Genomic DNA, 15,112 nt, shown 5'->3' with positions numbered 1-15,112 from the left:
TTCTGTGATATATACCATAGTATATGCACTTTTAGTATATGTGCTTTTAGCTTTTCCTAAATAAAATGTGTTTAATTCAACATATAAAATATAAATTTCAGTGTAGGTGTCTTGATTTCAAATTATAGTCAATGATGTCTAGCAGTTGTCAAGCTGTATAGAGAGGTGGCTATGTGAAATGTCCCAGAAGTTAGAATTTATATTCAATAAATATTACAATTTTGGAAAGTTTATACGCTCTTAAGTTTCTCTCTAATTTGAACATAAAATGGTGAAAGGTGGTAGTGCAACTAGTTTAGAGGGAACATTGGTTCCAATGTTCTCTGATGGCATTTTTCTCATTTTGCTTACAATTAGATTTATGGCAGTTTGCTTGATGTTTGGTCTCTATTAGAATGATAAATATTATGTGAAATTTGGATTTACACAGGCTGAGGTATGGGAAATGCAAAACCTTTCCATGTCCAAGTGAGGCCTGTGGCTGTGCGTAATGTTGTGCTGCAGACAGTCTGACAGTCACTTGATGACACTAACAGCTTGTATACATTCAACAAGTAGCCACGCAATGAATGGCTCCATTTTTCAAGTTCAAGTTCAAGTAGTTCATTGTCATATGCATTAAAAAAGCAGAGCATTCCAATGCAATGAAAAACTTGTGCTCTGACTACTCTCTGGATAAAATAAAAATATTGTATGTCAATCATACAACTATACAGTATATACAGTACTATACACACCATACATCATACGCAGAAACACGTTAACAGAACACATATCTATGATGATCTACCCACATACCCTATGTATATACACATACACAAACATCCAACTGTGTATACATACACGTATATACCGCTGCGGGTCCCAGGGGATTTCGTCCCTAACACCACGGCTCCCTGGTCTGCAGCCCGCCAACGGGCCACGCTCCGGGACAACATCAGTGTTTCCGCACCGGTCCCCATTTCGCATCACGGCCTCCCACGGTCTCACATGCCCACAAGTCTGCAGTCGGCAGGGTACGTTTTCATCCGCCACAACACCCACCGTGGGCCCCTGCAACCTCCCTACGACGGCCCATTGCCTTTTTAATACGGCGGGGTTTATATACACGTCGCTGCTGATTGGGTAACACCTCTGACACACCCACCAAACGAGAGACAACGTACCTCAAAGCCCGTTGCACACATTGATGTATTAAACTATGGATGAGGCATTCAAAGATGGCGGCCCATTCATTCCAATGACAGTTGCTCACCCAGCGCATACGCCGAAAAAGTTTCTATGACTCCTACTTCCGTGTCCACAGCACCTGCGCAGTAGTGTTTTTCTTGGCCCCGCCTATCCCACATGAACGAGTCTAGTGGCGTTCACGTAGCGACCGTGACGACGGCGCGTTCATGTGCAGCTTTCTAGGTTCTAGGTTCTGATTGACTGTTGCTGCTGCAGACTCGGCTCTTCGGGGAAACCATCGTCCAGGTATGACTATCATTTATTCAATCACAGAACATTTGCTTTATTTGTAGAAATCTTACATCCGATGTGAAGTGATTCAGTCTGGATAAAGTTGAGCTAAGCTAACGTTGGTAATAACGGTTAGCATAACGAGACGGAGTCAGCTAACACATCCATGGGTTAACATCAAACAAGTTAACTTAGTTAAAGATAGAAATGTTCGCTAACGTTAGATCATAGACTAAACTTTGCATTTGTGATTTATGCTCCACTCGTGTTGCTCCACTTGTTGTGTTGAACGTTGTCTTGTGTTTCTCACAGGGAGTCAAGTTCATGCCACACATCGCTAACGTTAGCCAGGTCCATGTCAAGGGTTTACTCGTGCTTAACCAGGTGAGATTTATTTTGAACATAATTTAGAGCATTTTCGATGTGAGATGGTTCACATCGGCCACAGATAGTAATGACTTGGTAGCACCTTTTTCACCTCTACTAGAGCCAGTGCTTCACAAATTAAGTACTTTTCACCCTGTGCTGTAATCATCATCATGATGTATGCTAATTGTTTTCTGTAAGACACTGAGCTTACTGCAGTTTCTTCTGTTACAAAAACTCCTGCTCTTCAAGAACCACCTGACACTTCTCTGGAAAATGCTCCCAAAGAAATTAACTTATTTATGATGTGTTCTGGCCTTTTCACTAGTTTCTTTCTTTACTAGATTTCTTAACCCTTTGCTTTTACTTAATCTTACCTTGTACTGACATATTACAGCTGCCCTCTGTGGGCCGAGGCTGTCTAAATATCCACCTGTTATAAACTAGTGTTCCAGTTCAAAGATGATTGTGTTTTTGTTTTTTGTCTTGTAATGCTTGATACTCCTGAGAATGTTTCACCCATATAAAATGGAACATGTAGAATGGAACGTATTTTGAAATAAATGTTTACTTTACATATAACAGTTTGTCTTGGATCATCTCTTAAATAAGTCTTATTTGTCATCACTCTGTAGTCCATTGCCCTCAAATTACTTTTCTCCATCTTACCTTGGAAACACGTTAACAGAACACATATCTATGATGATCTACCCACATACCCTATGTATATACACATACACAAACATCCAACTGTGTATACATACACGTATATACCCGTATATCACTACTCACTACTGGCTGTTAATGAGTCTTACTACATGCCTGTGGATAAAAGCTGTTTTTGAAACGTGTGTGCTTTTATAACCCTACCTAAATTCGTCTATCTTTTTCAACACATCCCTGTATTCATCCGTAAAAGTTTTTTTTGTCAAACTAGATAAGTGTGTTTCTTCATTTCTTTGGGGTAATGAACCGGTCTGCATCTGTAAAGAAACTCTACAGCTCCACAAAAGTCTGGGCGCTTCCCAACTTTCCACAATATTACTGGGCGAGTAATATAGAGAAAATGTTACATTGGCTAGACAGCAGTAGTGATGGCTCTGTGCTGTGCTCTCAGTTGCCTCTCCCTATCAACATGGTTAGTACTAACCCAATAGTCAATCAATCCATCAGAATCTGGACTCAATTCAGAAAGCATTTCGGCCTCCATAGATCCTCCACCCTAGCACCAGTATGTAACAACCACCTTTTTAAGCTATCAATTACAGACCCAACATTCTCTACATGGTCTAGTAAAGGCATAGTAACTACTGATGATCTCTATAACAAAGGGATCTTCTCCTCATTCGAAGAACTCTCACTAAAGTATGGCCTACCCATGTCAAACCTCTTCTGTTTCTTCCAAATTAGACATTTGTTCAAAAACAGTTCCCCCATTTCCCAAATCGTCCACCTGAAACCAACTTTGACACTGTTCTGACACTTGACCGACACTGTTCTGACACTTGACCCTAAGCGGTATGTCTATCATTTATGACTCTATTGACTCCATCAATCCAGGTCTTTCCCCTTGAACTAAAGAAACATGGGAACAGGAATTGAGAATGGAGATAACAGAAGACCAGTGGGACCGTATCCTCAACGGTGTCAACTCTTCTTCTATATGTGCAAGACACAGTTTATTGCATTGTAAAATAATACACAGAACTTACTACACGAACGCCAAACTGGCAAAAATATTTCCTAACATTAGTGACACATGTAACAGGTGTAACCAGTCACCTGCCAATCTTACTCATATGTTTTGGTCCTGCCCCAGAATACTGGGCAAAGATATTTGACACCCTACAGACCACATATAAATTGATCATCAACCTCAATCCCCTTGTAGCCATTTTTGGTATCTCCCCTGACAACACATCTATAGTAGTACAACGAGCCCTGGCCTTCACTACCCTGACCCTGCTGGCAAGACATCTCATACTGTTAAAATGGACACACATTTTGCCCCCCACACACAACAGATGGATCGCAGAGGTCTTGTCATGTATAAAACTGAAGAAAATAAGATTCTCACTGAAGGGCACACTGAAATCATTTCACAAAACATGGCAGCCCTTCTTGGATTGTCTGACAGTGGTGCCCAAGGGCTGAGGGAACTTGCATTATTCTTAAATGTTATTATTGTAATGGGTACTATACACCTATGAATGTATTTTTTATTATTTACTTATGTATTAATTATTTTTTGTTTGTTCTTAAATTTGTCTCGTGGTGTCCTGGGGGAGTTGGGTGGGGGGAGGACGGGTGTGGGGTGGGTCGGAGTGAGGGAAGACAAGGGGCAAAAGCACAGTCACTTTTCTGTCCTTGTTGAATTGCTGAAGATACTCTTGTCTAAATTCTGTGCGAAAAACAATAAACAGATTTAAAAAAAAAAAAAAAAAAAAGGAATCTTTTGAGTCTTCTAATCAGCTTAATGTAAACTTTACCCACGCATTTAATCTCATAAATGTGCTAACTTTGGGTTCCTGCAGAGGGCAGCAATACGCCTAAGCGGATATAGACTGTTTGAAAGAGGAGGAGGAAGAAGAAGAAGAAGAAGAAGAAGAAGAAGAAGAAGAAGAAGAAGAAGCGCGTGTAAAGCACCATGCCGGAGGAATGCTGAAGAGAGAGAAAAGTAGTTTTCCACTCGGTATTCCTGGTTTATCTGTGTCTAGCTGGCTAGTTCCTGACAGCAGTCCGGATTAAAAGCTGTAAAGCTGTAAGTAGTCCAGCCGTTTAAAGTCAGCGGGTTTCTTCCAGGTCCTCGGTGCTAACTTTGTTCAGTCTTAGCTCGGATGTGTTATGCTAGGCTACTACTGTGTTAGCCCTACGGTAGATGTGCACGGTTGTGCTTGTTGTAGCGCCGCGGAGAGCGTCCAGTAACTCCAACCAGAAGACTCCAGGCCAGATAGAGGCCTTGGTGACCAGGGAAAAGCCTTTGTCTTCCTCTGATGAAGAAGCAGCTCAGGCTCACGGCCCTCGGACTGCTTCAGGTAGGAACTCAACAATATGAACACATCGACGGGACACACAAGCTTTCTGCTACTGGTTGCAATACATGATAGTCTGCATTCTGGAAGAATAGAAAAACTTGTTTTAAGTAAAGAAAATGTTTCTTCACTGCAATAGAGAAGTCGCTAGCTATTTATTGGTTTATTATGAACAGTGTTGGGGAAAAGTTACTTTTGAAACTAACTACTCACTTTGCTTCGTTGCCCTACATCGTTACTTTACTATGTTAGTCTTTAATAACAGTAACTCATTAGAGTACTTTAAAACAGCCTTTAAAAACTGTCTTCTGATGTCTCCACTCTTACTATCTGAAAGAGGAAAGAGGGACGGAAGGAAGTTACTGCAGTGTTGAGGGTGGTGAGGTAGGAATGGATATCGTTTAGATTTTTTCCAATACCGGTGCTAAAAGGATACCATTAAAATGGTACCGGTGCCTGAACCTTTACCTTCTTTAATATAAAGCGTAAACAACAACATTAGAAATTAAACAATATATTAACTCTTAACTGTTTAAATTATATTTATAAATAAATACAAAATACTATTAACACATTTACATCATAAATAAGTCAACTACAATAATTTAACAGTAAGTAACAGTTACAATACTAATAATAAATAACAGCAACAGAAATACCAAGTGTAAACTTCTAGACTTCTACTTTTCTGCAAACTCTTCTACTCTCTTCTACTCCTCGTGACGTCAGCATTTGCTATTTATTGTGACATTCTAGTTTTTATCATTCTGCTTGTGGACGTGCTGCATTTCAACATTGTATTACAATGTTTACAATGAGCCCTGTCGTTTTTTCGGGTGTAATGCTCCTCCACTGGACTTTTCGCCTGCTTGCTTGGCTTTCTTCTTCCTCTGTGTAAAATTTAAATTGCGCCCTCGTGGTGGTAAATGATTCCAGCAAAAAATGAGAAAAAGCACATAGCCTACATTGTCGATTAATCAGTTAATATATTCTTGATCGATCAAATTCTTAAGCACCGCCTCAGTGCTGTGACCTGATGTGAAACTTTTACCTCCGCCAAGGAGGTAGCGTAATGTTTACACCCTCGCCTGTGTTTGTCCGTCTGTCTGTTAGCAGGATATCTCAAAAAGTTGGGCACGGATTTGCACAAAACTTGGTATGAAGGTTAGTTATGGGCCAAGAATAGGGTTGTCACGATACTAGAATTTCTAACTTCGATACAATACCCAGGAAAATATCGATATTTGATACCATTTTTTATAACACGGGGAAAAAATGACAACACATTAAAAGGCACAAAAATAGATTAAAAATCAATTTCCAATCTTTTTTTTTTTTTAAATATTGTTTTCATGTTAAAGTCTAATATATTCTAACATGAAAACAACAGACAGACGCACACACGCTTCTCCATAACGTAGGTCCAATACTCATTCAAAACTTTGCACTTACACAGTAGATTACCCCTGCTGTAGTCATGAGCCTATCAGAACGCTTTTAGCTTGTTGAAGCAACTCAGCAGGGCTAGAATTAGTGGATTGACAAAATGATTTTAAATCAGACATTTCAGCGTCCGGTCGAGCCTTCTGACCGGACCCGGGAAATGCATCTGAAAACCGGACGGTCCAGTCAAAAACCGGGCATCTGGCAACCCTACGTGATAACGTTAGCTAGCTCTATGTAGCTACCCTTTGGTTAGCTAGCTAAACTACAACGGCTAATGTGCAGGGTACGTTAACGTTTATGATAAATGTGCAGTGCTCAAATGCTTCAGAGATGAAACTGGAGCTTTCGCTAACCTCACAAAATTCTTTATAAAGACTGGGGTGTCGGTCCTTAAGGTGCTTCGGCAAGTTTGCTGTGTTACCCCCTTGGTCAGCACCACTCTGTAGCATTGTTTGCTGACTGAGGCAACAACCCAGCTGACTGCTAGTGAGAGGAGGGGCTGTGGGAAGCGGTGCGGGGTGTATGTGTGTGGCTAGTGGAGGCAGAGAAATAAAATGTTTGATTTTTCATTAAGAGAAAGCTGGTATCGATACTGTTGCAAATGAGTATTGTATCCGTTTCAAAGTTTTTAGTATTGATATTTATCTTAGTATTGATATTTTTGACAACCCTAGCCAATAAAGCACTGATTAACTTTTCATTTCATTTGGCCAAAAGGAGGCGTTGTGATGGGCGTGGCATATCTCCAAAAAGTGCATAAGTTCCTTGCCTGGTGTTGTCAGACATGGTGTAGGTCTGTGTTCTGCTGAGCACATTTTATAGTTAAAACAGTTTTTTTGTAATTGTAAATGTAGTCAATTGATTATGAACAACTTTTCTAGGATTTTTTACAGGAATGGCAGTTTTGAGATGGGGCGATAGTTGCTAAGAATAGATTGGTCAAGGCTATGTTTTTTAAGGTGTGGCTGCATCGGTGCAGGTTTAAAATATGGTGGAACAGAGTCTGTAGCCAAGAAAGGATATGTGGGCAGAGAGTTCTGATTACCTCTTTTTAAAACCTTGTTGGTAGGATATCAAGGGAACAGGTGGAGGAATTCATATGCAGTGTTTCCCACACATAGACTTTACTTGGGCGGGCCGCCCAGGTATATTAACAGCCGCCAAAGTATATTTGGCGACCCATTTTAGCATTTTTTATTTTTATTTTTTTATCCGTCCGAGAGAACGACGCCATCTGTGATCGATTAACTAGTGGACAATCTCCCCTCGCTCTAAGTTACCCCTCCAGGGTTTCCCACACATAGAAAACTTTGTGGTGGGACGCCACAATATCAGCACTGACCGCCATAAATTTTCTTTTTTTTCACTATTTAATCGTAGAACTGCGTGTAGCGCTTTGATTCGCTCAGCCCCTAATTGCTCCACGCGATCTCTCTCTCTCTCTCTCTTGTCTCTCGCTTTCTCTTTCTCTGTCTCTCTCTTGCTCTCTCTGTTGCTCCCCCCCCCCCCCCCCTCTCTCTCTGTTGCTCGGTCTCTCTCTCTCTCGCTCACTCGCTCTCTCACCGGACCCGTCTGTTCGCCTCCCACTGCACACGCGTGAGGGATATTTTTTTTCCATGCCAAGAAGACAGCCGACTGAATTCCCGAAAAGAAGAACTAACAATTAACGTTACTCGGAATACAGCTGAATTTCCGAGATTAGCACACTGTATAGCCTAGCTGCTAGTCAGTATCCACAGAGTGGACCGATAACGTTAATATTAACTTTTTAACTCTGAGTTAATATTAACTTTTTGACTCTGAATGTTTGCTCCCTCAATCCAGATTAATATTGAAAAATATTTTCAAAGAAGGAAAAGGACTGGTCCTGAGGAGGAGCAGGACAGTCTGGACCAGAGGAGCTGCTGAGCAGTAAAGTAGTAGAAGAGTAGATAATAATGTCAAAGGCTGTAATGTAATGATGTAAAGATACAGGAGAGACTGACAGCACAGAGAGATGTAGGGCAGAATAGCAGATTTATCTGTAAAAGGGGTCTCATTTCTATTCTTCACCTTGTAGACAAAGGCAACAACAAACAGAACAGTGTAGCACTGTTTATATTTTTAAGTTCTATTATCTTTGACACAAAGTACTTTAGATATCTACAGGTTAGTTATTTGTTTGACAAATGGAACTATTTAAAATGGAGGAGGCCTACATTAGATAATTTTTCAGCCATCCAGGTAATGGGATCCTTTATTGATATTAGCCCCCCCCCCCAACCCACCTACCACCACAAATGCATTCAAATTCTGTGGGAAACACTGATATGTGACACAATATCTAGAGAGTTTGTGAAGATATCTGCTCAAAACAACTCAATGATGTTAACACTAATTTCCTCAATAGGTTTAAGTCTTCATATAGCTGCTTGGATCCTACAATCACTGTTAGCAGCTGTATTATTATTGCTGTTTCTGTGGGTGTTCCCTCTCTTACCGACTGTCTCTGTTTGATGATGTCAGGCCTGATTGGTGGGAAGAGAAGCATCTGGCAGGAGAGGAGAGGAACGTTGCCGGCCATTTTGTCTCCGTTCAGGACAACTGTATGAATTTGGTGTTCGTCACTAAGGAGGCAAGATGAATTCTTCAGAAGAGGTGAGAAAAAATATCACTGTTGTAACGTTGATGTTAATCTATTGGTAACTTAGGCAAGGCAAGTTTATTTATATAGCATATTTCATACACAAAGGCAATTCAAAGTGCTTTACATAAATAAAATAAAAAATTAAGACATAGATAAAAAGACTGTGCAAGAAGATTAGAAAAGTGAAAAGTGCATTAAAATCACACTTAAAAGAAAATATAAAAGATAAAAATAAGTAAAAATATTCCAGTGCAGATGAGTGTTGCCCTAAATTACTTTAAAAGCCCTGGCGAACAGAAGCGGTTTAAGTCCTGATTTAAAAGATTCTAAAGTGGAGGCAGACCTCAGATTTTCTGGAAGTTTGTTCCAGGCATGAGGAGCATAAAAACTAAAAGCTGCTTCTCCATGCTTTGTTCTGACCCTGGGAACAGTAAGCAGACCAGTACCTGAAGACCAGAGGGGTCTGGCGGGTTCATAACATTGAAGGAGATCAGAAATGTATTTTGGCCCTAAACCATTAAGTGCTTTATAAACATGCAACTCAATTCTTTGGCACACAGGAAGCCAATGCAGTGATCTCAGCACTGGAGTGATGTGGTCCATTTTCTTAGTCCTGGTTAGAACCCTGGCAGCAGCATTCTGGATGAGCTGCAATTGTCTACAGATCTCTCTAAAAAAGCTATTAAAGACACTGTTACAATAGTCAAGCCTACTAAAAATAAATGCATGAACAAGTTTTTCAAGGTCCTGCTTGGGCATGAATTCTTTAATTCTTGCGATATTTTTAAGGTGATGGTAGGCACATTTTGTAATTGTCTTGATGTGGCTATTGAAGTTTAGGTCAGAGTCCATAACTACACAAGATTTCTGACTTGGTTTTTAGTCTTCAGTGAGAGGGATTCAAGGTGAGCAGTGACTTGACCCTGTCTCTCCTCTTTGGCACCAAAAACAATTATTTCAGTTTTATCTTTATTTAGTTGCAGAAAATTGTGGCACATCCAGTCATTGATTTGTTCAATGCACTTATTTAGTGAGTCTATTGGACCATAGTCATCTGTTGATAAAGCTATGTAGATCTGAGTGTCGCCTGCGTAATTATGATAGGAAATGTTGTTTTGCATAATTTTAGCTAGTGGCAGCATGTAGAGATTGAACAGAAGAGGCCCAAGGATCAACCCCTGGGCAACTCCACATGTCATTTTTGTTCGCTCAGATACGCAGTTACCAATAGGTACAAAGTAGTCATCTGTCTTGTAAGTAAGCTTTAAACCAGTTTAGGACTGTGCCAGACAAGCCTACCCATTTTTCCAGTCTGCCTACCAGTATGTCATGGTCTACTGTATCAAACACAGCGCTAAGGTCCAATAAAACTAGAACTGAGATTTTTCCGCAGTCCATATTAAAACGAATGTCATTTAAAACCTTTACTAGAGCGGTCTCAGTGCTGTGGTGGGAACGAAATCCCGATTGGAAGATATCAAGTGTATTGTTGGAGGTTAGGAAACCAGTGTTTCCTCTAGGTTTTTTTTTAGCAGCGGGGGGAAAGGGTTTTGTTGTACCTGGGCGGTGCGCGCGCGTAGTACGCCGGCGGTCGGAGTGAATATCAATAGGTAATTAAAAAATATGAAATAAACTGACACTTGACTGCAAAACAAACTTTAGAACATACTCCAACTCACACTTTCTGCCCGCTCTCCTGCTTCACTCTGCTCTCCTGCTCCACTCGCCTCCACTACTCCTGCCTGTCTACTTGTGTAATAAGGTTACATTTGAGAATGAGTAACGTTAGATAATTCTCTCACATCACAAATATTTGATCACGCAACCAGTAAGAACATTAAAATATTGTAGTAGCCACCACTAACGTTACATATTTTAGAACCAGAAGGCATTTCTTTCCCTTCAAAACTTCGGGGCATAGCTAAGAACCTTGAGCCCCTCCCTAGCTAAAGTAACGTTACCTGACTATCTTCCTCATCGACATCAGGCGTCTTTCTCTTCTTGGAGAAATATTTTAACACACTCATCTGAAAATGCAATCAGGAATATTTTAATACATAGCTTATACAAACATTGTTGGCAATTATTTTACCGACGTTTATTGAAGTAAGGCTGCGTTCACACATAACGTTTTTTCCCCAACTGCCAGCGCCCTTTTGTCATTAAAAGCAATGGGAAGCGGCCGCAAGGCACCCAAAAAAAGGCGGTCGCTCCCGAAAAGCGCTGCAGCCGGTGTTTTTTTCGTCAGAGCGGAGCGCTTTCAAAAGTTGAGAAATGTTCAACTTTTCAGAAAAGCGCCGGGTGACGTGAACCGCTTTTTCCCAGCCGACCAATCGCGATGACAGAGACGCTGGCAGTTTCCCATAGCAACAACAAATAGGGAGAAAGTGATAAGTGCCGGTGGAGAAATTGGACGTTGTAATAAGTGAATTTCCGTTACTGCAACGTCAGGTGACGTTGCCGTGATCCGCTTTTTATTTCTCCTCACAAAAAGCGTTCCAGGCAGCGCTATTTCCACATCAAAAAACGCTATGTGTGAACGCAGCCTTAATCTACCTTTCTCTCTCTTCTTCCTTTTTCTCTTCTTTCTCTCTCTCCCTCTCGCCTCGGCCGGGTGTCGCCACTTCCTGTATCCGTTGTTTCAAATTAAAAGCCCTCTGCAGAGTCGTGTAATTGCGACTTCATGACATTTCATAAAATTCTGAAGCAGCGGCGGCAATAATGTATATAACGGAAACTCTGGAAACTGTTAAGTTGTAGGAAGACAACCTTTTCAATTATTTTACTTAAAAACAGCAGATTCGATATGGGCCTGTAATTACTAATTATTGACGCATCAAGATTATTCTTTTTCAGAAGAGGCTTAATAACTGCAGTTTTCAAGGCCTTAGGAAATCACCTGATACAAGGGAACTGTTGACTATCTGCAGTAAATCTGATGCAATACAATCAAAGATATTCTTAAAAAGGCTTGAAAATCGAGGTGCTGACTTCTTGTCTAATCTTCTGAATCTTTTCAGTAAAAAAGGAGGCAAAGTCATTACATGACTGAGTGGAGAGCAGTTCAGGGGCTACTTTCACTTGGGGGTTAGTCAGCCTATCAACAGTGGAGAATAAGACGTGTGCATTATTAATATTTTTGTTGATGAGGTCAGAAAAAAATGATTGTCTAGCTCTCTTCAATTCCAAACTGTAGATGCGTAGTTTTTCTTTGTAAATGTCGTGATGAACCTTGAGTTTTGTTTTTCGCCACCTGCGTTCAGCTTTCCGGCACTCTGTTTTTTGGAGCTTTACTAATGTGGCATTTCTCTATGGTGTCTTTCTCTTACCAGAGATCGCTTTAACTTTTGCAGGTGCAATGGCATCAATGATATTTGTAATTTTCAAATTAAAATTATCCACAAAATCACTGACAGAGGCCAAAGTGAGAGCAGGTGACGTGGAGAAAGCCTGGATATATTATGTACTGGTGTTGTCTTGAGATTACATCTGTCCTGGTATGGATCTCAGCAGTGACAGCCATCTCAAAGAAAACACAGTAGTGATCAGAGAGAGCAACATCAGTAACCACAACCTTAGAGATATTAAGACCTTTTGACATAATTAAGTCCAGTGTGTGGCCCTTGCAGTGGGTGGGCCCTGACACATGCTGAATCGGTCCAAAATTGTCCAGAATAGAATGCAGTTCTCTGGCACTACTGTCCTTAGTGTTATCAATATGAATGTTAGAATGGAGGGGGAAGACGCATGCTCCTTATCAATGTTTTTGTCCTTCACATTTGTCCTTATTTCTTTCTCTGGCTTTCTTTGCATTTTTCCCAGCAACCCAGAGGAGGGATTTTGAAGTCCATGTATCGTGTTGGCCCTAGCACACGAGTCCCAGTCCAGTTTGGATGAATACCATCTTGTAAAAAAAGACTTTTTCGCTCCCAGAAAATGTTAAAATTGTCAATAAAGTTCACCCTGTGAGCAACACAAGCTGATGCCAGCCATGTGTTAAGACTGAGGAGCCTGCTGAAAGTTCCAGCTCCCCTGTTGAGTGTCGGGATGGGGTCTGAGATAAATGCCTGAACAGGCAGCTTGCCTAGCAACTCCATCAAGTGGGTGAAGTCCTCTTTCAGTAGTTCAGACCCATATGGTTTCCTGGGGAGAACATCATATGATCCCACGTGAACAACAATCTTCTTCACGTTATGTTGGCTGGAGAGGATCTCCGGTAGCAGCTCAGCAGCTCGGCTACTCGCCTGACCATAGCGTTAGGGAGAATGCAGTTGACCATCGTCGAGCTCGGGATATCTCTAGTTATTGAATCCCCGACAAGTAAAGTTTCACGAGCTGTAGCTTAGGTAGTGGCTTGATTGCGAGATTTTTCCCGACGATAGGTATTTGCCGACCTAGCATGGATAGCATGTGAATTAGCAGGCGGCATTTTCCGCCTGGGGGTAGCCGGCCGTGTTGAGTGCCTGGGGGTAGCATTAACATTAGCATCGGGACGAGTGCTGGCATTAGCTCTACGGCTTGTACTAGGCTGCATCCCTTGCATGGAAGTGCCGTCATTAGCATTAGCAGTCACTAGATCCGGCTCACTTTATTATTGTATTTTTTTTCACTGTATTTTGTAACTGTTTTCCAGTTGCAGTCCTGGTGGGGGAGTGTATTGGTTTTGGTCCTCTTGTTTTTGTTCTTATTTCCTCCTCTGCCCCTACGGCGGACAACGTCCAACCACAGCTCACCAGGAGTAGAGACTTTTGGTCTAGCACCCTTGCTGTGCCAACAGCCCATATCCGTGGCGAGTAGCAGTGGGGATGCCTCCGGGGCCAGTCGACATTGCGGCTCGGACATGGTGTCAGTCGGGTCTGTAGCGAGTGGTGGAGGGGATGCCTCCGCGGCTGGTCCATTTGCGGTTGGGTCAAGCCAGGGGAGAGTGTCGGCTAGGTCCGTAGTATGGGTCGTAGTGTCGGAGTCTGCACTTTTGCCAGATGTTTTTACGTGAGGAATGCAGGCTGAAGACTCAAACAGTGTGTCAATGAGCTGCTCATCCTGGTTTATTTGGTAATGTGTGAGAATCCTTCCTTCCACTTAAACAACAGTTAGCCTGTTAGCTTCTCTTTTTATATCTTTATGTGATATTTGACAATACATATGATTGCTCATGATTTTGTCTTTTCTATGTAAGTAAAGCTTTATTTATATAGCGAGTTTTTAAAACACAGTTTATAAAGCGCTTCACAACAAGAGGATAAAAGAAAGAAAATACATGAAAGATGTAAAAACAACTTTAAGAGAGGACAAACCTGTAAAAGCCAAAAATAAAATAATGCAATCATACACATATAGATAGATAGATATATAGATATAATCCTCTAATATTGGCCCGGGCCTTTATTTACCACAACTGCAGAGGGTACCAGGCCTTTATTGGAAGCAGGCTTATATTAGAGACAGGCCTTCATTTCTAATTCCCTGTTTGATGTATGTTTGAAGTATATTTGCTCATATTTTAGTATATAGTTTAGTATAAACAAAACCCCTTATGATAAAAAGGGCAAACAATAACATACACACATAAAATCAGACATGCACGCAAATCCTAACCAAAGAAGATACCCAAACAGCCACTTTTCACAAGAAGGCTAGCCTATAAAAATGGGTCATTCCATGTCAAATCAACCAAATTTCAGGAATTTCACCGGCTCAAACTTTTGATTTGGATCATTTTTCTCCTCCCAAATATTAAAGCTCTGATCATTATTTACTGAGTTTCCCCCAACTTGTAGAGGGTCAAAACGATAATTTTCACCTATGATTTGGAGCAAGTTTAGGAGTTTAAAAGCGACACTGAGAAAGGTAGCAGCTCCACTGTTATTCTTTTACATAAAGACTTGTAGGTAGACTACAAGATTCTGGCATTTTCTGCACTTTATTTTGTGATATGTGCTTATGGCAGTAGCTGAAAAATGAAAAAAAAAACATCACACGTTTTTTTTTTAAGAGTTAAAATGTTAATCACTCCAAATCTATCAAAGATACCTCAATATCCTTTTTACTTTCTCTCGTTTAAAATAAAAAATATCTTGGTGTCTATGCATTTGCAAGGCCCTGAGATAATGGCCTGTGAATATGCCTTAATTTTTTTTTTTTATGAAGGAAAAACATACATACATTTCCAAATTTTATATAT

The 15,112-nt window shown here is 40.8% G+C and overlaps 1 protein-coding gene across 1 annotated transcript in view; it reads left to right on the top strand.

Annotated features, from left to right (window-relative positions):
- LOC139913262 (uncharacterized) overlaps positions 1-15,112 on the top strand; it is a 51,992-nt gene that overhangs the window by 359 nt on the left and 36,521 nt on the right. The window contains exon 2 of the mRNA XM_078291306.1: positions 908-1,016. Coding sequence (XP_078147432.1) covers positions 908-1,016 — 109 coding nt within the window. The remainder of the gene's footprint in view (positions 1-907; positions 1,017-15,112) is intronic.

The sequence above is a fragment of the Centroberyx gerrardi genome, chromosome 22, assembly GCF_048128805.1.
Source record: "Centroberyx gerrardi isolate f3 chromosome 22, fCenGer3.hap1.cur.20231027, whole genome shotgun sequence".
Classification (NCBI taxonomy): Eukaryota; Metazoa; Chordata; class Actinopteri; order Beryciformes; family Berycidae; genus Centroberyx; species Centroberyx gerrardi.
The sequence above is the reverse complement of the archived record's forward strand: the minus strand, read 5'-3'. Positions and strand labels throughout refer to the sequence as shown.